Genomic DNA, 26,679 nt, shown 5'->3' on the forward strand with positions numbered 1-26,679 from the left:
TTATTCTCACAATTAGTCAATTGTTTTTCTAAACCATCATCCCACTACTCTGTTGTAGTAAAAAGGCAGCATTTTGAAACAAAATAACAGGTCTACAGCAATAAAAAAAAAAGACAAACTTAAAACATAAGTAAGCACGAAACATACATTCTAATAATCTAAAATATATTGTAATTTTGCTTTCAGGTAAGTGTACAACTAAACTTTTATCCAATAACTGAAATATACATTCATTTTCAGAAATTCACAGTCACTTGAAGAATTCAGTGCCCTGAAAGCAACATTGTTACATGGGTCCAGTTGGCTGATCGTTCTAGTTAGATTGAAATCTTCAGGGGAACTCGCTCCTGGTTAGTTTTGCTCGGCCGTTTGGGGTTCTGGTAGGAGAGTCTCACAAACACAACAATGAGAATAGTCCCTGGAATTGAAAAACAAAAAAATGCAGAGACAATCAACAGCAGTTATTGTACAATGGCCCAGAGACTACCACGTACTACTGTACACACATTTATGATATGTTATAGTGGCAGTAAAACTGTTTGTCATTCTCTCTGCTTACCGATGACTGCAAAGGTGCCAAGCAGAATCCCCACTGCAGACTGAATAGTTGGCATGCCCTGCAACTGCTTTGCAGCCATTTTGCAGTTCCCTCTAACGTTGCAGGGACACACTGTCACTAACAGGTGAGGAACAAGGGAGATTAGTTGTGACTAAACAGGAAAAGAGGAAATACGACTCATTGAAAGACTTTGTGTATTATATTTAGGGTTGACGTTCGGCACAGAAGTTATAAACAATTTGATTTGAACAAAAACACTGATCAACTTATGATTTATTTGAGAATTCTGAGAATTATTCATATACACTGTGCAGTAGACAGGTGAAATGTGTTAAATGTTTACCTGCCCATACGTATATTTATTGTTAGGGCCAAAGTACTTTCAGTGCCAGAGGCCCAGCGGTCCCTAGTGCCCCCCAATGCGTGGAAGGCCTTAGTTGGGACATAGTTGCTCCGATATTCACAGAATTTGGTACTCATATTGCTCTCATCATTTCATACATATTTCACTTGGCTTTCCTCAGTTCCGCCTAACCGGAAGTCGGCCAGTTTCAATTTTGTTTGCAAAATTTACATTTTATACAAACCTTTTCGAACTCTTTCTAGAAGTTTATCCTATTTGTTTCAAATTTGGTTGGGATAACCCTCCAGCTAATGCTAATTGCTAAGTTGCAAAGGAATAGTTGATACCTCAAATAATGATGTCATAGAGCAGGGGTATTCACTATACATCACAATAATGTCTTGTTATGGTGTATAATACTGGTGTTATGATTTAGTCCCATATACTGTATATTGAAGTAGCCTAACAGTTGTATTAACATCTGTATGTAGTCAACAACTGACTGTCATTTCAAATATAGAAAGTTCAATTAAATATCTCAACAATATTTACTGTCAGATTTCAAATTTAACTGGATGAATTATTAATAATACATACTCTAATAATAAATAAATGTTCTCTCGTTTCAAGTACAATATGGGCTGCATTTAAAAATAAAATACAAAACCGAAACCTTTTAAAAAATGAATTAAATTGAATTATCCTTGCCCTGCAGCTTTAAATTCAGTTTATTCAGGTGTGAAGTGATGTCAACCCAACAAAAGCCCTTTCTTCTCATTTTGTAAAAAGAGAAAATTGTGTGCGGGACTTTATCCGTGGTTATTGAAACCATTTGTTTCAGCTTTATTCCCCTCTCAGTTATAACATCACTGTTGGGCAGTGAATGAATGTGTTTGGATTCTGATCATATTGGGCTCTTATATTGTTTATTATCTGTGCCTACATTCCGGATTTGAGTGGTTAGATTTGCTCAGAAGATTTGTGCTTCGTCTCGTAGTGGCGCTTCACATTGCCACAACGAATAATCGCCACTGCCTCTGAACATACTGCGATGTACTGGTTTTTAACTGCCCGTGGGAAGATTGAAAATATAAGAGTCTGTCCCTTTTTGTTTAAAGCTTCTGGTTTCGCTGTCGACTTTTCTCTTTTTGGAGCACGCTATGTGAGATAACTCTGACTCACGTACTTCTCCGACTATTCGGTCTCTCCCGTTTGTGTAAATCTCACTCTAGCCGCGATGCTTATCGGAACACATGAATTTGATTGGCTGACTAGCATCACGTGAGATGATTTACAATGCATGTAACTGGTCTGTGTGTTTCCTGGACCGCTGAACGAGTGCTAGGCTGGAAAAGCTGCGCCTGTTATAATAGAAGCGCTCTGTCAAAATTAAATAATTCTCAATTATCTATCGGTTATAGATCCGGGTCTGGATACAACGGCATCTGCATCCGGACTCGGACCGCAGTCCCCCTATTAGTGACCCCTGTCATAGATCCTGTGACAATACGCCATTTTTGGCACTTTACAGGTAAGCTTTTGTGTGTGTCTAAGTTGTGTGCTTAGTGTCCGAGGGTCACGAAAATGCAAGGTTACGTTAACGACCACCCTGCAATTACTCTCTACGTATGTGCACAGAGGTTCATTGCTTTTTTGCAGCTTATATGATTTCATATTCAAGGTGAGTGGCAACACAAACTGAATTTAACTGCAAAACTGCAAGCAAAACTAAAGGAAATCTAAAGGACATTACTCTGCACACTTATACCCATTATTCCCTGAACCATATAGTTTATTCTAACCCGTGAATGAGACGTTATGTGTTGTTTTGGGCTATGTGTATAAGGTGTCAGCAGGCTGTACTGGGCAGAGCACAGTCTTAAGAGAGCTGTGTAATCACAAGCCTGGAAAAATCGTTTGTAAAGCTCCATTGCATCATTATTAAACAAGAACAGTGCTAGCACAAGCTGGCACACACAGGGGTTGATTTGTATTGATTGTTCCTACGCTCTTGTCCCATAACCTCCCTGTATTTGCTTTAGCTTATCAGCAGGAGAGTCGACATTACCTGGCAAGTTTATGAAGGTGCTCCTGGGAGGAGAGCTGCTGTCAGAGATGGTGAAGGGCACAGTGTACACCTCAGGAGCCAGGTACGGGATGTTTAACGACAGGTTGGTGTGTGTATCTGAAAGACAAAACACAAAAATGACACAAAACAATGGGATGTTAATTACAATTTTGTATTTAAAAAAATTAGACGTATAACATTGTCCAATTTTTCTTCAATGAGGATGTAAAGGTTGTCAAAGGCTAAGACTGCTTATTTTAGTTTTTCTTATTACATTTTGATTACATTTACTTATCATGTAATGTACTTATCAAACTCAATCTAAACTTGGCACAATAGCAGAACCATAAACAAAGGTCCAAATTCACAACTGCAAACTGTTGTACTTTAGATAACGTTGGAGAAATAAATAAGTGCATACCCCCTGGTATTTGTATTTGGTGGATTGAGAAACACATGCACTATAGTAACAATATTGTTTTCATATTTTCTGCACATAACGAGAAGAAACATCCCTTCCTGTGCAGCAATACAATTTAGTACCAGTGCTGTACATCACAGATCAGAAAAGTTAATTCTGAAAAGGTTTTTTAATATAAGCTAAATACTTAGTTATATCCGATATGTATACAACAATATTTGACCATTTCTACTAGCAAAGGAACAAAAACCAAGCAAAACAGCATGCATACAACTGCATAACTACACAATACACTGAATAAGAGAGACTGATGGAGCTGTGGAGTGGTCTGGAGTGTGTGACTCTTTATCTTATCTCTGTGAATCAGTCTAAAATACACGTCTGGCTGCATGACGTAAAAGCCCTGTTCCTTAAAGAGAAATGTTTTATCAAGTTGTTTGAACCCTTATCTGAGGGTCCTAAACTACACGCTCGCACCTCACCATCGTTCTCCTTCATGTTCCATTTGTCAGTCAGGGAAAATTGATCCTCTATCTGCACTGCTTCTCCTCTGATCTGACATTTTCACAGGTTGGATCTGTGACCACCTACCAAAAAGTTATTTTTACATTATAGTGCTATCAAATGCATTACATTAAGACTGTATATCTCACATTTCTCTCCTTACTGCTGTGAACAGCTATTAAGAGTGGCGGTAAGTGGAATAAGAGTGTGCTGCCGCATCAACTGAATATGGCATTGAAAAGAACTGCCAATTATGTAGACATGGTACTTTTGAGAGTCTCTGAAAGACATTCGATGAATGGCCATGGCACACTCACACACACACACACACACACACACACACACACACACACACACACAACCTTGTACTTCTATCTTTGTGAGGACACTGACTACGTTTACGTGCACCAAATATTCAGTTTTTTGCCCGTATTCCGAAAAAGACAATATTCCTACTAAGCTGACATGGCTAATGAAAATGAATATTCCAGCAATCTACTCGTTTACATGCAGCTGTGCATAATCCATAACGTAAACGGTGGCAGAATGTTCGACCGTGCAAGCAGCCTCTCTCTTTCATTCTTTCAACCACCTTCTTAAAAAAGGTTGGTATTTTTTTACATGTGTGCATATCAAAACTGTTTGTGTATAACTATTGTACAACACACACAGCAAAAAAAAAACAATCTCCCATTAAGACTCATATTACGAATGCGCTGTCTAAAGAATGTTCCAAAAAAACTGAATATTATCAGCATATCCCACGTCTTAATCAGAAAAAGCTTAAATCGTAATATGCAAACGGAAATTTCATTTACATGACCCATATCAAATTTGAAATACTGTCATATTCGAAATGATAGTGTAATATCGATGTGCATGTAAACAAAGTCACTCATAGAGTGCTGCAGAAATTAGTTCTAAACATAAATTAGGTTGCATTTTGGCACTCGCATCCAAGTCAATGTTTTTTTGCCTGAAATAAGGTCTGTGGTAAACACAATTTTAAGAGATTTTTTTTTTTTTTACATTAACTACGTAGCCCTCTCGTTCATTTTGAATCTTCTAAATGTCTTTAAGAAGGCAGTTGCCAACTACTGGCTGAATGAGACTACTAAACGTCATCCTGCCATACACAAGTCCACCTTTAGCTTAGTAGTGTTGTTGTGAAGTCATGCGACCGTGGTGGAGTTAATTTATAGCTTAACGTTGGCTTTGAACTTCTGGTGATTGCATTCATGCTTCAAAAATGATTAGAGTGGTGTTCATTTGTGAACATTATCTCGCTGAACAAAACGTGTAGTTATCATTAAACTGTCTTTGCTGCAGAGCTTATTTTCTACAATAATCCAACATCCAAAGGAAAAATACCATTGCCTTAATGTTGAGGGAGCCAGTGCGATGTTAAACATCGGGTTGGCCTACAAAAATATGTCATCCCTTCAGCATTCTATTGACATAATGCATTCCCTAGCCCCTTACCTTAACCTTAACCATCACAATGAAATGCCTGACCCCAACCCTTACCCTAACCAAACCAAAGTTTTACCTGAACCGTGAAGCCAATCTGAGCCCTTAAAAACAGACCTCTAAAGTTCTGACCCAAAGTGAGGACCGGCCAAAATATCCTCACTTTCCAAAATGTCCTCACTCTGAATGTTTAAAACTCAAATTGGTCCCCACAAAGATACATGGTCCAAGTAAACACACACACACACACAAGCATGCATACACACACGTGTTCTTCTCTGCATGAGAGGTTGTGGTTGTGTCACGCAAACCGTACAACTCTACAGCAGACATTACACTGGCACAAGTACACAGTTCATTGGTACGACCATTACTGGCTGCGACCAGGTGCAAAGCATTCTGAGAGATTCCTCTTTTAGCCTCCATCAGCTGGCAGGAACCCAGCGGTGACGGCAAAAGAAATTACACAGAAGATATAATTACAGCTCGGCTCAATCAATACCAACAGGAACAGGGAGTGAAAGAGGGAGATTAAAAAAAAACCTGAGCGGGAAGTGGCTGAGCTGTTTGAATGACTTAATGACAGACGTCATTGCAGTAAATAGTTGGTATTTAAAATAACCCAACAAGCACTTTACAACGGCAAAAAAAGGATGATTACATTATAACTTCCTTCCCAGACAGGGCCAACGAAATGATGCAGGAATAAAATAGAACAGAGCAATTTGCACATCTTCAGGGCCAGATCACTCTGTTTCTTTGACTATCCGTCCTCATGGACGCTGCATCGCCTATTTTCAAGTCAGAGTAACTCAAAACATTTAGCACACTGTGGCAAACTCAAGGTCCACAGACACAACTTTAACATATACATCTTAAACAAACTCAAACTACAGGATAAAATATAACATTTTTCAAATTAGTAATCAAATTATTTGATGTAGTAATTGTGATACATTTTAGAATTTGGGCTAATACTTACATCAATTAAGCAGCAGGCTGGTTTTGAGTCCATGTTGGCACCCAAAATTAGACAGAGTACTTGGGCATAACTGATACTTGAAACACCCAAATGATATTTGAAACACATTATTATAAAAATACTTAGAATAATGGCTTCAAATACATCTCAGCTTGTTTAGCCGACAAAATCAATGTTGAAAATGAGCTTAGGATAGTCTCTTCTAACAATGTGACCTTACTTGTCTTCTCTTTTCACTGTGAATCATAAGACTAACACTGCATGCTGTGGGTTGACCAGGTTCAACAAGTCTGCATTCACCTCACCATTAATAGGTGTAAGCTTCCAGTTACGACGGACTGTGGCATCGCTGCGCAGGGAGAAGTTCAGTCGTCCTCCATGCTGTGGCCCGTCACTGTCCCGTGAGGCCAGCACCAGAGCTTGGTCCTCCCAGCGGGGCGTACACAGGTACTTCCAGGAATAGTCTCCGACCAGCACTGGACTGTTGTCGTTCACATCCAGGATTTGGACCGTCACCAGGGTGGATGCAGATAAGGAAGAGTTTCCTAAGAGGAACATGAGAGATGTGGAAAAGATGTGAGCCCAAACAAATGAGGTTGGACCATAATACACCAGCTCAGTACATTCTAACTTCCCTTGCTGGTTGTTTGGGTTGTTTTCTGTTCTCTTGCACTCATAGTGCTTTCTCTTGATCTCACTCTTCTGCAACTCTGTCTCTTGTTCTACATCTCTATTCTAAAGACTTTAAGATTCAATAGAAAAAAATTACTTGTGACTAATGGCTTTTTCACATTTGAGAGAATATGTTTAGAGAACCATAAATCAAATAATATTATTCATATGTTTACACCTTAAATAACATTCAGGTGAATTATTAATTAATTAGAAGTGATGGATTCATCAAATACTTGTGTGGCATTTATAATCATGAAAGCGAACTCACGGCCATCCACTGCAATGACCTCCATGGTGTACGTGCTGTTCTCCTCTCTGTCCAAGGCCTGCACAGTCTTCAGTTCACCAGAATACTTCCCTATTGAAAAATATTTCTTGGTGTCCCCTTGAAGAGAATATCTGCAAAGAAATATGTGCAACTCTGTAAAATAAACTCTGAAGGTAGATAATTATTCCTACAGCATTCATCAGTTAAGGCTTACCTGATTGGGTGAGAATCGGGGTCGTAACCTCTGATGGTGGCGATAACCCGCCCTGGTTCTTCGCCCTCTCTGACAGTCACCTCATAATGGCTTTGAGACAAGATAGGACCTTCATTCACATCGTCGACATAGATGGAGACTGTTGCTGTGGATGCAGGTCCGTAACGGCCCCGGACCAGAGCCACTGGGTTCTGAGCACTGATCACGAGGATATATTCACTCTCACGTTCAAAGTCCAAGACCTGTCGACCCACATGTACACATGTATAGCTTCATTCCAAAGAAACAGTTTTTTGCTGTTTTTCCAATAAGAGCCAAAAAAATGGTCACAGGGAGATGAGCCAATTGATTCACTGTGTCACTAATGAAACATTTTCCATAACGATGGACTTAGAACAACTGCTACTGTATGGGACAATGAAATAAATTCCAATGTTTGAGCTCAATACACTGTTAAGAAGATTTGAATGTACATTGCACGGTATTCGATATATACAGCTCTTGATTGTAAAAACAAATTAATCACAATAAAACAATTAGACTTCACAACAATATTTGAGGCATGGAAAGATGAACTGCCTTATAATAGTGTTTACATTGCAGTCAGTGATTTTAATACTTGTCAAACATTTAAAGATTTCACCCATTTTAGAAGCAAACAAATGAAAAAGAAGGCAAAGGGATCATTAATCATTAATGCAATCTTTTTAATATTGCAGCTTGTATTTGCTGTGAGGTTTTAGCCTTAAATGTGTTCTGTCTGCCCATGAAACAAGACATTATCAAACCAGCGCTTCCTGACATCATGCTGCTCAGGCAGGAGTGCGTCTTTGTTGCCAGGGAGAAGAAACGCAGACCTTGGAGGATGTATGAGTACTGCCGTTGACTGGCAGTGATGCATCAAACTACTCAGCGCACCAGAACATGTGCGTGGACTCACTCGAGGCTATATCTGAACCATTATATTACTCAACGTCTTCACATGATGTACTACTTTTGATTTGTTCATATTGTACCCTGAAATACTGTGGACAGCTTTTATCACCCTTCCCTCACCTGCACTGCATCCAATATTTTCAGAAAATATCACTCGTTTATTTTGTTAAGTATTAATGTGATTGTTCTTTTATTTGTACTGATTATTATACCGTTTTTTTCCAGCCTGTAGGGGGGGGGGGGGGGGGGGGGGGGGGCGGGTTAGAAATGAATTTACTTCAAATTAATTCTTATTTCATTTTTTTTCTTTAACAAAATGTTTTTGTCATCCTGATTAGATTCCCTTCTCTTCCACCAGTTCTTTACCGCAATCGGCAGCCTCTAGTCTGTGTGGTAAACTGCCATTAGTGTCTGCTCACAGTCTAATTATTCACTTGGGCTGTAAACAGTGTGTGATTCATAATAATTAAATGTGTCTGCCTTCTGGCACTGACTTCACGCTGTAACAAGATGAATTAAAACATTTGCTCAACTGCATTTTAATCCAAAGCTAAATAAACAACAGTATCCCTTAATACAAAGTTAGTTGTGATAGTTCACAAGGCCAATACAAGAGCTTTAAACCAGCTGCTCAAAGAGATGACAGTTGAATCTGCCTGGTATCATTTCTAAAAAACAGAAGTCCTCTTGTGTTAATCTGAAATAAAACGAGATCCATTTTTAGCTTTTAGATACCTCCTGCTTTATCTCAGCAGAGCGTGTGCAGCTCACAGTTCAATCACGTTCGTCAACTCCCACAGAGGGGTTGAAAATAATAGACTGTCTCCTGCCTGGCCCACTTACAAAGCGCAGACCATAAGTACACACACACACACACACACTCGTTCCCTCATGCATCCCTAAAACATCCTGCGGGATTATGCGGCGCAGGCTAAGGGCAATTCACCCCGAAGGACAGGAGAGATTATTAGGCTAAAACATTCCACTGTCATCTGGACTCATTTTTTTTTTAGGCATGTCAGACTGAAGTATTGACGCATTCGAATATTGTTTTCCAACCTTTCGTCGGTGCCTCACACGTGCACACTGTGATATTAAAACCATGTCCTCGTAAAAATGATCTCTTAGAACTGCACAGACAAAAGAGGAATTAGTTTGTACCTTCTAACGCAAACAGGATAAAGAAAACAATTAACATATCTGATCTTTGTATATGTGTTAAATAATCAATAAGGTGGTCATATGTGTGTGTTTGGAGGTCACCATGTGGTTTGTGTTGATTACCTTTGAAAGGATGAGGGAGACCTCATTGGTCTGCTTGTCTGTCACTAATGTAAAGACCTCCTCCTCGTTTCCAGACTCTAAACGGTAGTCCACCTGCCAGCTGTCTCCTCCTCGAACATCTGCATCCCCTGCCAGCACAGCTGTTACTGTGGTGCCCACTGGAGCGTCCTCTGGAATGTGAAAGGGCCCATACTGATGGGAAGGAGACAGGAAATATATGCTTACCCAGCAGAAACTATTCATTTGTGACACTGTTAAAATGCACTTAAGGCAAATATATAGTAATGATCTATAATAAAATTGAATAAAATCAGCAATTTTCTTTACACATGTAAACTCAAATCAGACCTCACTGAGAGGAAACCCTTCAAGGAAATGTTGTGGAGAAAAATAAGGTAAGTAAACAGGACTATTTAATGATCACATGATAATAAAGCAAATCACAAACTTGCATTATCATCACTATTCACAATACTGACTGATCTTTGTTGTAATCATCTACCTTACTCCTTATTATAAAACATAACTTAATTGTTTATTGCATCTGACTGATACTGAATTTACACAATGTTGAACTAGATATGATGAATTAAAAAAAAATGATGAGAGAATATAAAATGATGTTCTTTTCTAATTCATAAACACACAAAGATCTCTGAAATGTAGTTATCTCAGATATACTGGAGGCGGGATAATCTAAAGTTGAACAATAATATTCTCAACTGACTCTGCATTAACAGCTGCATTAAATATTTGATAATACAAATAAATAAATCAATAAAAGGCAAATGTACATTTTCATATTCCATTGATGGTGTTGTGGTCGACAATAAAAGTCACATCTGACTGACTATCTGCTTATCAATATGCCGTGCTGTCGTGACAATACATGTGACTACATGTGAGTGTATGTTCGCCCCCTCTTGCCCTCTTGGTGTTAGCTAACCTTTATTCACACACCTATGTGTGTTTAGACAGCCGTTTAATCTGCCACTCACAGATGTCCTCTAGTGAAGCAGCCATTCCTCTGATCTAGCTGCCCCATCTACAGGGTCGCTGAACCCAGCCCTGTCACCACTCGCCTCCCACATCACCCCCTATAGTGCTGCCTTCACATTGCCATGGAAAAAGCTGCACTTCTCAGGCGTGACCTGCTCAAGAGCATTTTTTCCACCTCTGTGTGTATATGTGTGTATGCGTGTGTGTGTGTGTGTGTGTGTGTGTGTGTGTGTGTGTGTGTGTGTTGTGTGTGTGTGTGTGTGTGTGTGTGTGTATGCGTGTGTGTGTGTGTGTGTGTGTGTGTGTGTTTGTGTGTGTGTGTGCGTGTAGTAGCCATTATCTGAGCAAGTCCACACATTTGTTTGTAACAGCTTGAAATAAGCTTTCTGCCATGCTTGACCAATTTTTGGTTGAATCCTAAAGTATAAAGAATACCAGACAGATGTATAGAAATATATATATATATATTGCACAATCTTCCCAATCACAAAAGTCTGTATTCAACAATACTGTCTCCTGTGATTGAACTGTATATTCATACCAAAGTTCTACGGCCAATTACCACTTTTAAATTTAAAGGCGGTACCTTCTCTCCCTGCTCAAAATAAAATGTTCCTTCACAGCACACAATGTCTGTGCAGCCTTTCATGTTAATGTGGTCTGACAGAGAGAACAGCCAGAGACGGTTTCCCCATTATCACAGCATGATGGCTCTCCCACGTAACTCCCAACGCTCATGACATTCCTCTCTTCCATTATAGGGCACATATGGGTGAAAAGTGAGGGGATTTCCTGTAACTTCCTAGCTTTAGAACATTTCTTTTATTCCAGCAGCTATGTCAAAATGAGGGAAACCACTGTCACAATTCATGCTGGGCATGCAGCACAGATATTGGCAGAATTTCCAAAGATGATAAACTATTGCAAATATATTAATGAAATATAAATGGATGCAATACAAAATCAAAGTAATTATTTGTTGGATTGACACAATTGCTTATCTTTCTTTTGTTATTATTTAAGCATGTTATGGCTTTATTAGACAACTGAATGTAGAGAGAAATAGGAAATGAGGGCAGAGAGAGAGATAGGGAACAACATGGAGTCCCTGTTTAGAAGTGAACAAGGGATGTTGGGCTGTGGTCGGCGCCTTAACCTCTACAACACCCAAGGACCACTATTGCTTATCTTAAACACCCAAAGTCAATGTGGGCGGTATAGACTCAACTCAGGAAGGCTTCAAAGGTGGCTGTAAACAAGAAGTGGAGAAGTAGATTATGCTGAGAATGGTTCGAGAAATTTCTTTGGATTTGAATTTTGACTTCTTATTTTCAACACAAAGAAGCTTCTGGTGATTCTTTTTTTTTTACTTTGTCCGCTGTGAAAACCTGTCAGCATTGGAAAGTATTGTAATCGATATGAATACACCGTGACCACAGCTGCCGTTCTTCTGATAAAAAAATATTCTTTACAGTCACCTTTAAGCAGAAAGTGTATGTTTAATATGAAAATTAATTGTGGAGATTCAAAGCAGTAAGCTGCTGAAATAGCTGTGATTCTGACATCATTTCTAACACGTATAGTGTTGTCATGATGTAGATTTGACTATATTATCAACAAATGAGTGGAAACTACTCTCCAAAGAAAGCTTAATCAGATTACACTCAGAACACAGTCCACTTTGAGGACAAAGAACTGAATAAAACTCCTCCAATAACATGATGGTGCCATCGCTATAAGCCTGAGATTAGAGGGCATATCTAGTTCCCCGCCAGGAAAATTAGATCAGTGACCTGCAGAGCGGATTCACAGTCACCAGTCCAGTAGCCACTTATACGATGGCCTGTGATGTTTGGCCTTTTGAAAAGTATTATTCATCATGTCCCGAGCAGACTGTTCTCTCATACCTCGTGTTGGGAGAAGACTGGTGGGTTGTTGTTCTCATCCTGCACCGTCACAACCACAGTGCACGAACTGTTTAGACCTGACAGGAACATCATCACAGCTTCTGTTAGTGACTCAGGGTCAGCCCGTCAGCCCATCACACATATTAATTAAAAATGCTGAAGGAACAGCAAGTACCTCATCTTGTCTCCATCACGACCTGACGCGTGAGTCATGCAAACCACATCTGTCACCCCAGAGGCTAGCATACATGCATCTCTGGATGTCATAGTGTCAATGAAGCTACTTATTAGATTGTAAAGCTAACAGTCTTTTGGTTGTAACAGTCGTGATGGAAGCTGCAGTGTTTTACATATCCGAACATTATGTTACTCCCCACAGTGACTGATTTAGAAGTTTTGTATCACTGCTTTGTTTTCTCTCCCTACTCTTAACTGTCACCGCAAAGTCCCATTGGCACAAAGTTAGAGCGTCTTTAGCTTCTGGACTGCGACGTTTTTCCCAGTGAAACAGAATATTTGAGCGTTGTACATTTACAAGAGGGACTTAAATTAAACCCTTTGCATCTGATTGCTCCACACACAACTCCCTTATCATTAAAAGGTGAAGAAAGATTGATGGATGTCATAATATAATTGGGAGGGATTAACTCAAATAAGCACATTTGATATAATAGTATATATATATATATATATTAAATATATATATAGTTAAATAGGTGCACAAAATAATGTAATCTAAAATGGTCAAAGAGGCACTTTAAATCTTGAATTTAAATGTAATGTCCTCTGAAATAGCTTGCAGCTAGATTGGCAAGTATTTATTATCTTTTTTATCTTATCTTATCTCTTATCTTTCTTATTTAAAGGACAATGTGATTGGCCATGTAGTCTATACCATCAGCTAATAAAAGGGATTGGGATTGGAATCCAGGCTCTTTAATCCTCTCAACATAATATCCTACCTCAATAACAGGAAAGTCACAGTTGAAATGGTATTTATGCCTTTTTGTGAGATTTAGTAAGGGTTGCAAAAAGAAGAATCACAACATGAGGAAGGCTGTATTTTACATTGATGCCAAAGTCACCTTTGGCATCCTCAGCAGTGATGGTGAGGGTGTATTGAGGTGCTGTTCCCTCCATACTGTCTGCTTGGACGGAGATGACCCCTGAGTCACGGTCCACTCGGAAGAGGGCGCGAGGACTCTCTGGAATTTGACCAACTAAACGGTAGAATATCCGCACATTGTCCGTCTTGGGATCATCGTTATCGGCTGCCTGCACTGTCAGGATTTCTGTCCCTGGGGAAACATAGACCAGTAAAGAACAGTCCTGAAAGACAAGTGTCTTAAGATCTCTTAAGACGCAATCATAACATACATTAAATGTTATACTCTAATTATCTACTACACTAGACTTTAGCCTCTCTCAGTTTCTATAATACAGCCAAAGAATACAAATGTTTTTCTCTCTGCAATAAATTACGGTCACAGAGCACACTGAATGGGAATAAGGAGGGGAAGGATATAACAATAGTGTTCTCATTTAATCCTCACTCAGTAATTCCATTTAGATTAACAGATTGTCCTGTCTCATTCATTTCCCAGAATCAAGTGTATTAAAGCATCAACAAAAAAGCTTTTATGCCGGAGCCTGATATGTCACAACACACCATGTGCCTTTTATGAGCGAGGGTGCTTTCCCCTCCTGGCAAAAATCCCAATCTGCTTTAATAAAAGGTATCTGGCACTCTCAGCTCTTTCATCACTGCAACGTCCCTTCCAGCCAGTGTTTCCTCTACCTTGTTTTGAAACAAGATTCCCATTATGGAGTAAATGTGACAAAGTATTATTCAGAGGTCTCATTGTGTTGTTTTATAATGATCCCTCACTTCATCAGGACTTAGAAATATAACAAAAAAGCTAGTGAAACTTTGTTGAGTAGTATTATGTACTGAGTATAGTACAGTATAGTACAGTTGACCAAAGTATTTCTACAAGGAAACATTGTGACTGTTGACATGCTAGTTTTGCGTTGGGTTTTAGCCTGATCACCTCTGTTATGCAATAAATAAATATCCACCTGTAGCACATGTTGGCATAGAGAAAATGAGACCAAAAACAATTCCAAATATTTTTTAAACTGCTAAAATATAAATATGAAAACGTATACATGTCTGTTACCTCGAGCAGCCAGTTCCTTGACCACAGTATGGTACTGTGCCTGTGGAAAAGTGGGTCTGTTATCATTGGCGTCGCCCACCATCACCCTCAATTCCACAGGCTTGGCAATCTCTCTGCCATCTGGACGCTCAACCACAATGCTGATCTGGAACTGACAAGGCAAAAAGAGACACAATGTCTGCCTGTAGCGTATCAAAGGCACAGAGTGGTTAGACATATCTGGTCAACGATTGTGGTAGACTGTTAACCAGTGCAGGGTGCTCCCATCCCCACTGCATAATGGGATAGGATCCTGCAATGGGGGAAATCTGGTGAACAAAATAAAATAAATAAAAGTGAGAAACAACTTCTGTGAATAGGAACCTCTACGTTCATCATCCTGCAGCGGGCGACTTACGATAAAAAGTGTACGATGGGAAAATGCACCATCAACACCACTCATGAAGGATACTGAGTGATGGAGCTGTATTTAGAAAAGTGAAGTTTGGCATGTAGTGGCTCTTTAATGCCTCCACAGATTATCAATCATATTTTGGAGTGATGGTAAGTATGCAACTGCAACCTTTCCATCACTATGGGTAGAGAAATAGCAAAAAGTTAAAGTCTTCTGCATCTTTAAATTAAATGGTCATTCAAGAAGACAAATGACGCATGTGTTTAATTAACCACATCCACTGATGTTGTTCAGCTTCTCTTGTGTTGTTCTTTGGCCACTTGAGCATGTGTGCCAGAATATACTGTTCAGTGAGCCATTCAAAGCCCTCAGGAGCTGAAGTTGTACGCAAAACTCAGGAGCAAAATTCAAACAAATGATACTTTTTAATTTCTAATCCAACTACAAATAATGATCATTCACTTCAATATTTGAATAAATTATTTTAGCTTTATAGTCATTGTCATAATACAATAATTATTTTTTGCCACAGGCAGAATATGTGCAAGGAGCTGTTCAGCATTTGGGTTGTTTGCTTAATTACCTCTGTCTGGTTTAAAAAATAGACTCAGTGCTCAGTGCTCAGTGCTCAGTGCTCAGCATATTTTCAAAAATATGTACCAGAGTCCCTTTAATTAAAATATCATTCGTAATATGAAGTAATTAAAATAGGAGTTTTCTTTTAAGGAACAACATGATAAATTGTTTAGTGCCATCAAATCTGTCACTTCGTATTGTTCTTCTTCGGCATTTTGAATTCACTACCGAGCTCCCAGTGGTCAGTTGCTGAAAATAATTAAAAAGTGAATGAAATCGACTGAAAATGATTTGAAAATAGGAAAAGTACAAACGTGTGATTCTGTTGGTTTTCATAGAGAGGATATTGTGAGAGCCAGAAAATAATCATCTTTTAATTCAGAGCTAACTTTATATTAAGATTATATAACACACAGATTTATTGTCACACGTGAGACCAACACAATGTGACAGAGTTCAATAAACCTGCTTCTGTCTCTCTTAAAGGAACAGTGTACCACCTGCAGCCCTAATGTTTTGACGCTTTAACCAGTAATCATAAACTGACATGTATTATTATGCTGGATATGTTTAGCTTGCAGTTATACAGACCTGGTCTTGTGTCTCTCTGTCCAGAGGGGCGTTGAGATAAATGACTCCTTCTCTGCTGATGGTGAAGAGCATCTCTGGAAACTCTCCCTCCAGACTGTACACTACCTGGCTTCCACTCCATTTGACCTACATAAACACACACGAAAGCACAACAACAACAAAAATCTGAGTACAATTTTTTTATTTAATTTTAATATATATAAACTAGGTAAACATTTTAAACATATTTGTTATGCTTCCAAGCCAGGGACAGCCTCGGCCGGAAGCCTTAAGTTTTTGGGTCAATTGTCTTCCCGGCCCATTCTCAGACCCACGATATCTGAGGAACGCCTTGAGGGACTTTCTTCAAATTATGCTGAAGGATGAACTGATTCGATTTTGAGGGTCAAATCACATTTTCATCACTCAACAATTATGCTAATTATGACAATTAAAGACAAGTTTCTCATAGGATGAAATGATGAATTGTTGTCATTTTAGACAGACATGGATGTAAACTGCAACTTTGCTGGTTGTTGGAGGCATACAACCGCAAGACAGTAATTCTACAATAAGGATCTATAAAGCGTATATATATATGTAAATGTACCATGCAGTATAAACCTAAAGAGCTATTCACCATGGGCCTGCATGATGTATACGTACAAAGCTAAGCTACGTTTGTTTACATGATAAGGAGCAAACCAAATGCACTGACAATGATGTGGAACAGAGTGCACAGCCAAAACTAACTATGCAGGCTGAAGGGGATTTTCCACTCTGCTTTACAGCCCTCTGTCAAGGGCTGTGCAGTGGGGCTGAAAGGGCCCTAGTAGCCATCAAACAGCACCCAAGAAGGAGAGGAGCAGCACAGCTGACGGACACCCAGGGCATGTGTATCTCCTCAACTCACTGTCACACACTCCTCCCTTGTTTTGGAGATGGCTGCCCAAACACTATGCTCCTATATACACAAAGCGGCTTCACACAGCTGGCTGCCTCTCAGCGGTACGGTGTGTTTCTAGACCTCAGAACTTTAAAGAGATATGTTTAAAGAGCTGATTGATGATCACCAACTGCTCGATATAAAGGTCTATACAAAACATCTATGAAGTCATCTGTTTTGCCTCCGTCAGTGTTTGAGTTTGCGGAGCACGTTTTCTCTCCCCTGCTTGCTTGTGTTACGTCAAAAGAGTGACTCGTGTCTACGTGTGCTTTCATCCAACACACTGTGGACTGAAGAGTAATCAGCTGCTGAAATGCAGTTCAAAAGCTGGAGGGCAGAACAGAGTTGTCTTGTTTTTGCGGTTGGAAACATTAAAGCAGCAATAACAGATTAATAAGAAAAAAAGAAAAAAATGTTTGGCTACTTGGCAGCAACAAAAACAAGTTGTAAACAGAACACTGACATATTATGACCTCATGTAGTTAAGATGGCGAATAAATTAGCAAACAGTTGCCTATTTACAGCAGATAGTGAGCAACATTAGCATTTATTGTGATCAATTGTTAAAATTATATTTTGGTCACAGCAGCTTTATTGTTGGCGTAATTTAAACCAACATGAGATCGCCTGTGATGACTAATGTTATAGCTAAAGCATCACCTTGATACAACTATCATTTGTAATATTGAACAGTGATTAAGGGGCCACGACGAAGGTCTAGTGTGGCTCAAACTAATTCTGTAACAAATAATCTGATTTAATTTGACTGTGAAAACTGACAATTCAATGCAGTTAAGAGCCTTGACTCATTCATTCACAGGCTCTGAGGCCTCTCTTGCAGTCCAGTGTCTCAACAGATTGCATTACAGAGTTCAAGTAGTTCTACACTGATTGCATTACGTAATCAAAGTTTTAGGCAGACAATCAGAAACATGCAATTTCAACATACCAGATTGAAATTAGCCTCCCTAGCCCTAGTGACGCAAAAGTACCGATAACAAATGCCTGGATTTCATATTTAAAATTACAGCCAGAGTTTATTTTCATCTGATTGCAGAATAAGTCAAATTGATCACAACAGCAATCTCTGGCTTAGTTTTATAACCGAGTTCTACAAAGAGAAATATGATGGCAGAAATGCATAAAGTAGTACGCTAGACAAGAAAACAACATTTGTTACAGATGAGTGGATGAAAACGTCACTGCTCCATTTATCTGAGACCGTAGGGGAGGTGAGATTCATCTCTGCATGTGTCATAACAGCGGTTAGTCCCACCACCTACTGAGCACAGAAGTACAATCACTCAGCGTGGGCAAAATGAGGCTTCCCCCAAGTAAACGTCCATGTCGAACTAATCCAGTTTTGTGTGCTTTAGATTCTGGATGTAACAAAATAGTTTTCAAGTAGACGCCGCTTCAGTGATGGAACAATAGAGGCTTCATTTCTCACTCTCTTAACACATTTTTTGTACTAGAAATTAAAGCGGATACACTGAGGGAATCTGCTCATATTTTCACATAGGCTCATTTACATAAAGAGGCACAGATGCTATTCGTTAATATAAAAATTACGAAAATTTATTATAATTTCAAAGTCACCAAGCTGTGTGTAATAGCATTGGCAATTATATTGTACACCTTAGAAACAAGAAGATAGATTATTATTGTAGATTTGAACTGGCCTTTTGAAAGCTATGAATACAATAAAAAAATAAAATGTGCCTACACTTGTGAATCCACACGTTTTCTGTGGGTGGAAGGGGCTGTTAGAACAGGAGAGATGAGAGGCTGAGGGCGAGTGTGGGGGAGGTGGGAGAAAACAGGAGGAGGGGGAGGTACTGTGATGTACCTACTGGCCACAGCGACTCTCACAACCTGCACAATGCATTTAATTCAGCACCAGTATCAGCTCTACCAGCCTCTTTGTTATCACAGTTATCACAGTTATCAGTAATGAATGAATAAAGTTTTGTTTTTTATAGTGCAGGCGTATATTTGTAAAATGTTCTCACAGCCACTGCTGGCTGATTTTTGTTTCCATGTGTTCAAAAACCTCCGAGGGCTTTTGAGTTATTTATAGCCATGTAGCTGATATGGCTAATATTATAACAAGCAAAAGGTTAGACAAGACCCGGGACAGACACAGTAATACGTTAGGAGAACCTGAGGGAAACCTTTAAACAGAACTCACATTACGGCACTGCATTAATGTAGAGCAGTGCTTTAAATCCAAATAATCTCTTTTAACCTGAACTCAGTGACAAATTTTGGAGCTGGTCCACAATAATGATTGACTCTTTGAGCTTTGACTGTTTTAAGGGAGAGACTACATCCAAAATGTAGTTTGAAGTATTTTGGATTTCCATCTTTAGATCTGAAAATGTGCCTATATTCTCTAAAATCACCATGGCTACTTCTGTAGCTGTTACATCATTCAGTTCCAAATTTTAATTTCAACAAACTTTATTGGCTGCAACCAACAATCATTGTCATCATCAAGGGATCTGGTGTATTATTCCACAGTCCTAGATGATGTCTTTATATATATTATTTCATCCAACAAACAGTCCAAAACTCCAAAATAATCACATTACAATGATGTAAAAAAAAGAACTTTACAATGATGTATATGTTGTAGAAAAAGCAACAGATCCTCACGACTGAGAGGCTGGAACCAGAGAGTGTTTGGCATCTTTGCTTAAAAAAAAAGATTGATTGATTATTAAAATAGCTGCTGAGTAATGTTCTGTTAAAACAATGACTTTGCCAAAGCAGACTTTGAGGATACATAATAGTTCAGATATTAAGTAGACATGTATGCCAACAAAAATAAATAATTACTGTCTGTGGAGTTGGTCCAGTTTTTTTTCTAGATTGCGTGAAATACTAAATTATGGATACAATATGATTAAAACAAGTATGTGAAGTGTATTTTAGGCTGGATTCTGCCGTTAATCTCAGAGTGGTGGTGGTGGTTGGTGGGTGGGAGAGTGAGTGATTATGGGAGTTAAAGGGACTCAGTCAGGAGGTAGCCTGAAAGGATCCATGGCATTTGAACAGCATCAATAATTCAGTATTTGGTCACTTAGGAGGACCCAAGAGCCACTAAAACCAGCAACTGGTTATATCATGCCACTTCACCCGGCCCAGGCTATTGACAGAGTTTGTTTTATTGTAACATAATATAACACTTGGAGATGCATAAACAATAAAGTCAGCACTTACTCCCATTGTTTTGCATGATTTATGGTAAAGATCAAATAAGTCAAAGTGGTTTTAATGGGGATTGGGTGAAAACACTCTACGTGCTAAAGTTGTGGATGTGTGTTTCAGAGTGAACACATGTTGATCGGGGTGTGGCTGTCCCACCTGTGAGATGGGGATCGGGTAGGGGCCTGGGAGGTTCTCCTGGAGTCGTACAGGGTCGGGCGATGCCCAGGTGTTTCCCGTCACCTCGACGGTAACGATGCCGCTGGTGAAGAAAGCATTCGCCCTCCCTGCCATGTCCTTCACCATCACTGAGAGCTTGTAACGGCCGCACATCTCCGGGTCAAGAGTAGAGGCTCCTGGTGGTCACAGTGGGACAGGTGATACAAGAGCACCTTAAATGATTCTCTCATTTTCATTTTATAAAGATCTACAGAATACATTATGCAGTGATTAATGCCACGATGTTTGCAATGTATACGAGGAATCAAAGGAGTAATTTAAGGAGACACAAAAAAGGAAAAAAAAATACATACAAACATCATTTGATTATTTGATGGTCTATAAACCACAAAATCTATAACAGACTATATTTTCCCTTCGATTACTGAGACATTACACAAAGTGCTCATCACTTAATTTTCAATTTCCTGCTAAAATGGAGAATAAATACCAACCCACTGGGGAGGTAATCATAGCCATCAGTTACAGCTAACCTGAAAATAAAGTAGAAAATTAGGAAGGTGATTTAAAATGTTCACTGCTGAAGCTCTGTGGAAACCAGCCGCAGCAGTGTGGGCCGGAAGGGACCAGCAAGCGTGAAAGTCATCCAGCTCCTGTCAAGCTGTGACAAAGGGCAATACCAGAGCTACAGAAATAGCACCAGCATACAGGACTTTACGACATCTAGTGTAATTACAGTATTATTAAGAAGTGTTGTTGGCCAACATAATTGCATCCTTATTATACACATCTTAATTTGTATTTTATTTCACATATAGAATGCAGTAAGCCTGAATGTCAAGAAACTCGAACCTTAACAATGTGTCATGTTTTGCTTTTACAGGATGTATCTGTGAACCCTTTTACTTTTCATAAATGTAAGCTTTTCTCTCATGTTCATCATATTTCAAAAACTTCAATGTGTATAATTAACAAGAATAAGACCTTTTAAGGAGAGGGGTCACATCTCTGTAGCTTCTCTTTAAGACTTTCAAAACTGTATTCAATCCAGAGCTTGTTTCCAAATCAGCACTACATGTATTACTAGAGCCTGACCAATACCGGGTTTTTGAGGCTGATAAACATAACAGCTGATGTTCTTTTGTTTTAGAGTAAACACATTAACAAACTGTGATGTGTTAACAAAATGTATTTGAATGTAACCAACATTAATACCAACATCGGTATTTGACATTTAAAAAATAAACTTGTTGTCAAACTATGGAATGGCGAGCCTGGTACTAAACTTCAGCAAACATATCGTGAACATTTCTCTCCTGCCATTTCTTGTTACTATCTGCTAAATGTTAATGGACTGTGTTTATTATTCGTGGAAATGTTGGTTAAAACTAATGGAATAACAAAACAAGACTAAAGGTTTCATTACTAAGTGTCTTGTTCAAATTGCTAAAATTGCAATAAAAAGCATTCTTGAGTATGAAAAGAAGAGGCCTCTGAAGTTGCAGGAAGTTAACCCTAAACTGGAGCACATTGTGAGTTCTTGTATCTCTACATTGTGAGCTCCCCGAACAAAAAATAAACATTTGTATAAAATCTTCCCGTTGGGGACAAACAAAGTGTCACTGGATACTATCCCTACAGACACTAGCAGGGACTGACCTTCCTCGGTGAGGGAAACTTCTCCGGTGATGGAGTTGATGAAGAACATTTGGCTGGAGGGAATCCTGGGTGTCTGTTCCATGAGCCTGAACCGCAGCTCGGCGTGGGCGGTGTTGCGGTCATCACGATCCAGTGCGTCCACCTGCATGAATGGGATTCCTGAGAGACACAGGTGGTGCAGGGTCAAAAATATGACTTTCTTTTTGACACATCTCTCTCCCACCACAAATTCAAAGCACATTCAGTCTCTCAGGATAGAACATGGATTGTTTCCAATCAGCAGGCACCAAACCAAACACCTACAAGCATTTTATGTATGTTTTTTGTTGTTGTGATTTTATATATAGAAAAAAGTATATTGATACCAAGTTAAAAGATGTTACAACGAAATACCTGATTTGCAAATAAGACAACGTGATCCAATAATATCTTAAGCCATTACTGGAGGAACTGACCCTGTAGGTACATGTGCCCTCGTATTTCTAAGTGATAAGTGGCACATAAAAACAGCTTCAACAAGCAAGCAGTACAATAGCAACTCATATGCAAGTCAGATGATAGTTCTCTTTTTAAAATGAGCTATACAGTATTTTTTTTGGGAGGGGGGTTATTCTCCATCCTTCAAGGTACAAAGGAAATAAAGGAATTCGGTTAAAATAAATTGGTGGTATTGTATCTGAGCCGATGTGATTGCTAGCCATGTGACAGTTTGAAGTCAAGTCTTTTTTAGTGTAATCCAAATTTTAGTGACCCAGTATGCCACGTCATTGATTCTATAAATAGAGATGGTTGAGGAGTAAATTGCATTTTTCAGGGACACATTCAACACATTTATCCGTTGTTGGGAGGCCATGAGTTATTGAATGAGTTATTGTATTTCATGTAGCGGTACTGACACAAATGCGACCCAGACTGAAAAAGGTTGTGCAACGCGGTGACTTTGGTGCTCAAGGTTCTCGTACCTTTGAGAAGCCCGAGCTGCACGCTGCCTCTCATGCTCTCCTCTATGAAAGTGGGCACGTTGTCGTTCTTGTCGATGACACACACTTCAACAGTGAAGCTCTGGCGGTGCTCTGACGTTCTGAAGGACACCTGCATTAAACAAACACACACACGCACAGTCTGTAGGTATCTTTGATTAACGCTCTCTGGTGAGAATCTGATGATCTAGGAGTAATTCATTCTTCATACATTATTGAACATAAGCATTTGAACCTCATACGATGAACAAGAATATGAAAAAAATCAATTATATTTGTTATGTGAATTTGATGCATCTTGAATTAATGAATTTGTAAGAACTATTCATTATCGATGTATAGAAAACTGCTATCACTTCTATGTGATATGACACAATGATGATATGCTACCTGCAGGGAGTAAGACGGCTGTTTCTCTCTGTCCAGTGGTTTCAGAGCGTAGAGAAACTGAGCGTCAACCCCGAATATCCCCTCATCATCCCCTGTTACCACCAGTTCGCTGTAATTACCTGGCAGGCTATGGAGCTGTACACAATAGAAAAAAATGGAGAAAAAAAAACATCAGTTAGTGTTCCTGGTTAAAAGTAAGCCATATGCAGGGACAATAAAGTGTAGGAGGAGGAGGAGCAGCAAGGAAGTAACTGCAGTCATCAGTGATTTCATTTTCAACTGTATTTCAACAGGTTTGGTTGAGACGTTGACTAATTGCAGCTAATAAAGCAGGATTAAAACATAAAATAAAGGGGAGGTGAGAAACACATTGATAACAATTTGTTCACAAACTGAGACTGTTTCACATTTTGCTTTAGGGGTACCTATTTTGTTGTTTTTCCGGTGAAAAGTAACATGTTCAGGGACAATGAACCTGTTGTGGTGAAATGTTGAGACACGATAATACAGCTCCTATGCTAGCTTCAGCTGATCTACACTTGTCCCACGTGCCTTAAAGGATACGTCTGAGGATAATTTATATATTTCTTACGGTCAATAAATCCGTTAAAAGACCAAAACCAACCATGAATTGATCCAACTAACTTATTCATCTGTTCCACAGACCATTATTGCTATCTAAAATGATTAAAAACACATTAATGAGCCACACCATTGCATTTGGGGACATAATCCCTAATTACCAGGCACAAAAAACATGGCCACTGTAGTTTAATTTGATTCAGTTCCACATACACCATCTCGCTGCTTTAAATTCTCTATAGCGCACTAAATGTGTATTTATCCGCTGCTGAAAATAGTCTACAACAAATACATTAATTACTGCTGTTTAAATGTTTGCTAAAAATTACAATGCACAGATGTTTTATGGAATTATTGAGCTCTTTATGAATTAAACCATATAGTTTGTTTAAGCCTCGACATGTGTAAGCAGGTTCAGATGTTTTGAATTTCCTAAATGAAGGTCCTTTGAAAGTAAAAATATCTCAGGATACAAATGTCTACAATTAGAGTGGGTGGTGCTTTTGGGCTGGTCATTCACAGTAACCTCGAAGATGATTAATGCTGCATTGTTGTCCGTTACAAGGTTTGCTAAATCGTTCAAGCAGTTCAAATAGGAGAACTGACAAGCCGTCCCCTGATGAGCAAACCATAATGAAGAGCTTTTAACTTGAACTAAACAGGAGCAATTATTATGTCTTTTCCATTTATAACAAAAAGCGGTTATCGAACTCCTCCATCGTGACCATTTAATGTGCTATTTGAAGAGTGTTAATGACTCTCAGTCCGACGCAAAGACAGAAATTATTAATCATGTTCCACACAAGATGTGGGGACGTCACAATTCAACTAATCAAAGTGCCAGATACTCATGGTGCTGTACAATTCACAGGATGTCTGAGTGACATGTATGAACAAAACACTCCGCCTGCCACGCAGCTGGACTGAATGCAGAGGCTGATGCCTGAACAGCACTGTGAACACTCCAATTATAGTCTGGTGATGACGTTCATACATCTTCAAGCATAAGTGCAGATTGAACAAAAGAGGCTGACGCACTTTTGGCTAACTATACCTTCATCTACCTTCATCTTCTGCTTAATTCTGTGGTCTTTTCACTACGTTCCTCAGCACTAAAATATGATCAAACTGAAACGGCTGGCAGGAGAACATTTTATCATACAATGTTGAGGACAGTGGACTTTAACATTAAATCTAATTAAATATTGAAAGATCACTCTCTTCATCTTCATCAAGTGAACTGAAATGCCTTACCTTGGACAGATACCATGGGAAAATACCATCGTAGTTTTCAGGGACACCAATTTTAACATTTGTCCCAGAGCATGGTGCAAACGTGTAAAGTACCACCAACTGCAAAACAAGATATCGAGTGTGTCTTAGTGACATTGTTCATGCAGTAACTTATTCTAGTAAATGAATAAAGCATTCCAGTTAAGAGTGATTTAGAATAAAACAACATCTTACTATGATAAGCATTGTCGTAGCTCCTCTGTCAGCCATGGGTCCCTGTAAATGTGGCACATTCACAGCGTTTCAAACCACATGGCCTCGGCCCAACAATTAATACAATTTCTGTCTTGTTACTGATTCACCACCATGGTTATCTTTCATACACACAGATTTAACAGTTTTTACATGTCAGAGGGCTTGCATTTAAATGTACAACCACCTAGCCATTTAGAGCTGCCGCTATTACATAGCACAGAAGACCAATAGAGCCACCTTTGATGTGGAAGTAAAACATTTGTCCGTAAAAGAAAATACCAAGTTGGCTGAAAAGATTATGTAATTTCACTGGAACCTTGACAAATACCTTTAAGATTTGCTGTTTTTAGCAATACCAAATCATAGATACGTCAGTGTACAAGTGACAGTAATGCTCTATGTCCTGCATTATCGCACATTCAAGCCTCTAAAGTATAACAACAAACTTTGTATATGCTGTAGCTCAACAATCGAAGGTGATGAAAATGATTAAGGTGGCAAAAAAAACAGTAAGTAGCTAAATGTATAAAATTCTCTTCCCATTTTAAACAAAGGGTTCTGTGTCTTACCTTGTCCAAATGATATGTGTGTTCCCTCTGAGACGTGTGAGAGGAGTTTAAATTGGGTGGAAAAATTGCGCACTTGTCTTTCTTCGGTGGATTAATGGTTAACACCTTCAGATAAACATGCTTAACTACCTTGTTTCCTTCCTGTAAAACCAATGGCCAGTGAGGTTCCACTCCACTGATACGATCAAATGAATATTTATGAGGATGTAAATCGCCTGAACAACTGTTGCATTCTGCGGAACACTTTGATTCAGGAATAATGGCGCAGAAGATTTTATCTTATGATGGGTTTTTTTGATTTTATTGAAAAAGGAAAACAACGTAA

General features: G+C 39.0%; 1 protein-coding gene across 1 annotated transcript; it reads right to left on the reverse strand.

Annotated features, from left to right (window-relative positions):
• Positions 1–317: 317 nt before the first annotated feature.
• On the reverse strand, positions 318–25,800 carry cdh16 (cadherin 16, KSP-cadherin; the record flags this gene model as incomplete). The annotated part of the gene is made up of 17 exons (XM_079164154.1): positions 318–418; positions 560–676; positions 2,971–3,087; positions 6,653–6,892; positions 7,291–7,421; positions 7,505–7,746; positions 9,725–9,916; positions 12,631–12,707; positions 13,716–13,928; positions 14,811–14,961; positions 16,372–16,497; positions 20,666–20,862; positions 22,346–22,504; positions 23,308–23,437; positions 23,716–23,850; positions 25,552–25,650; positions 25,765–25,800. 17 exons carry the CDS (start codon positions 25,798–25,800, stop codon positions 318–320), a joined length of 2,463 nt encoding a protein of 820 aa, XP_079020280.1.
• Between the last annotated feature and the right edge of the window lie 879 nt (positions 25,801–26,679).

The sequence above is a fragment of the Pholis gunnellus genome (genome assembly GCF_910591455.1).
Source record: "Pholis gunnellus genome assembly, chromosome: 1".
Classification (NCBI taxonomy): domain Eukaryota; kingdom Metazoa; phylum Chordata; class Actinopteri; order Perciformes; family Pholidae; genus Pholis; species Pholis gunnellus.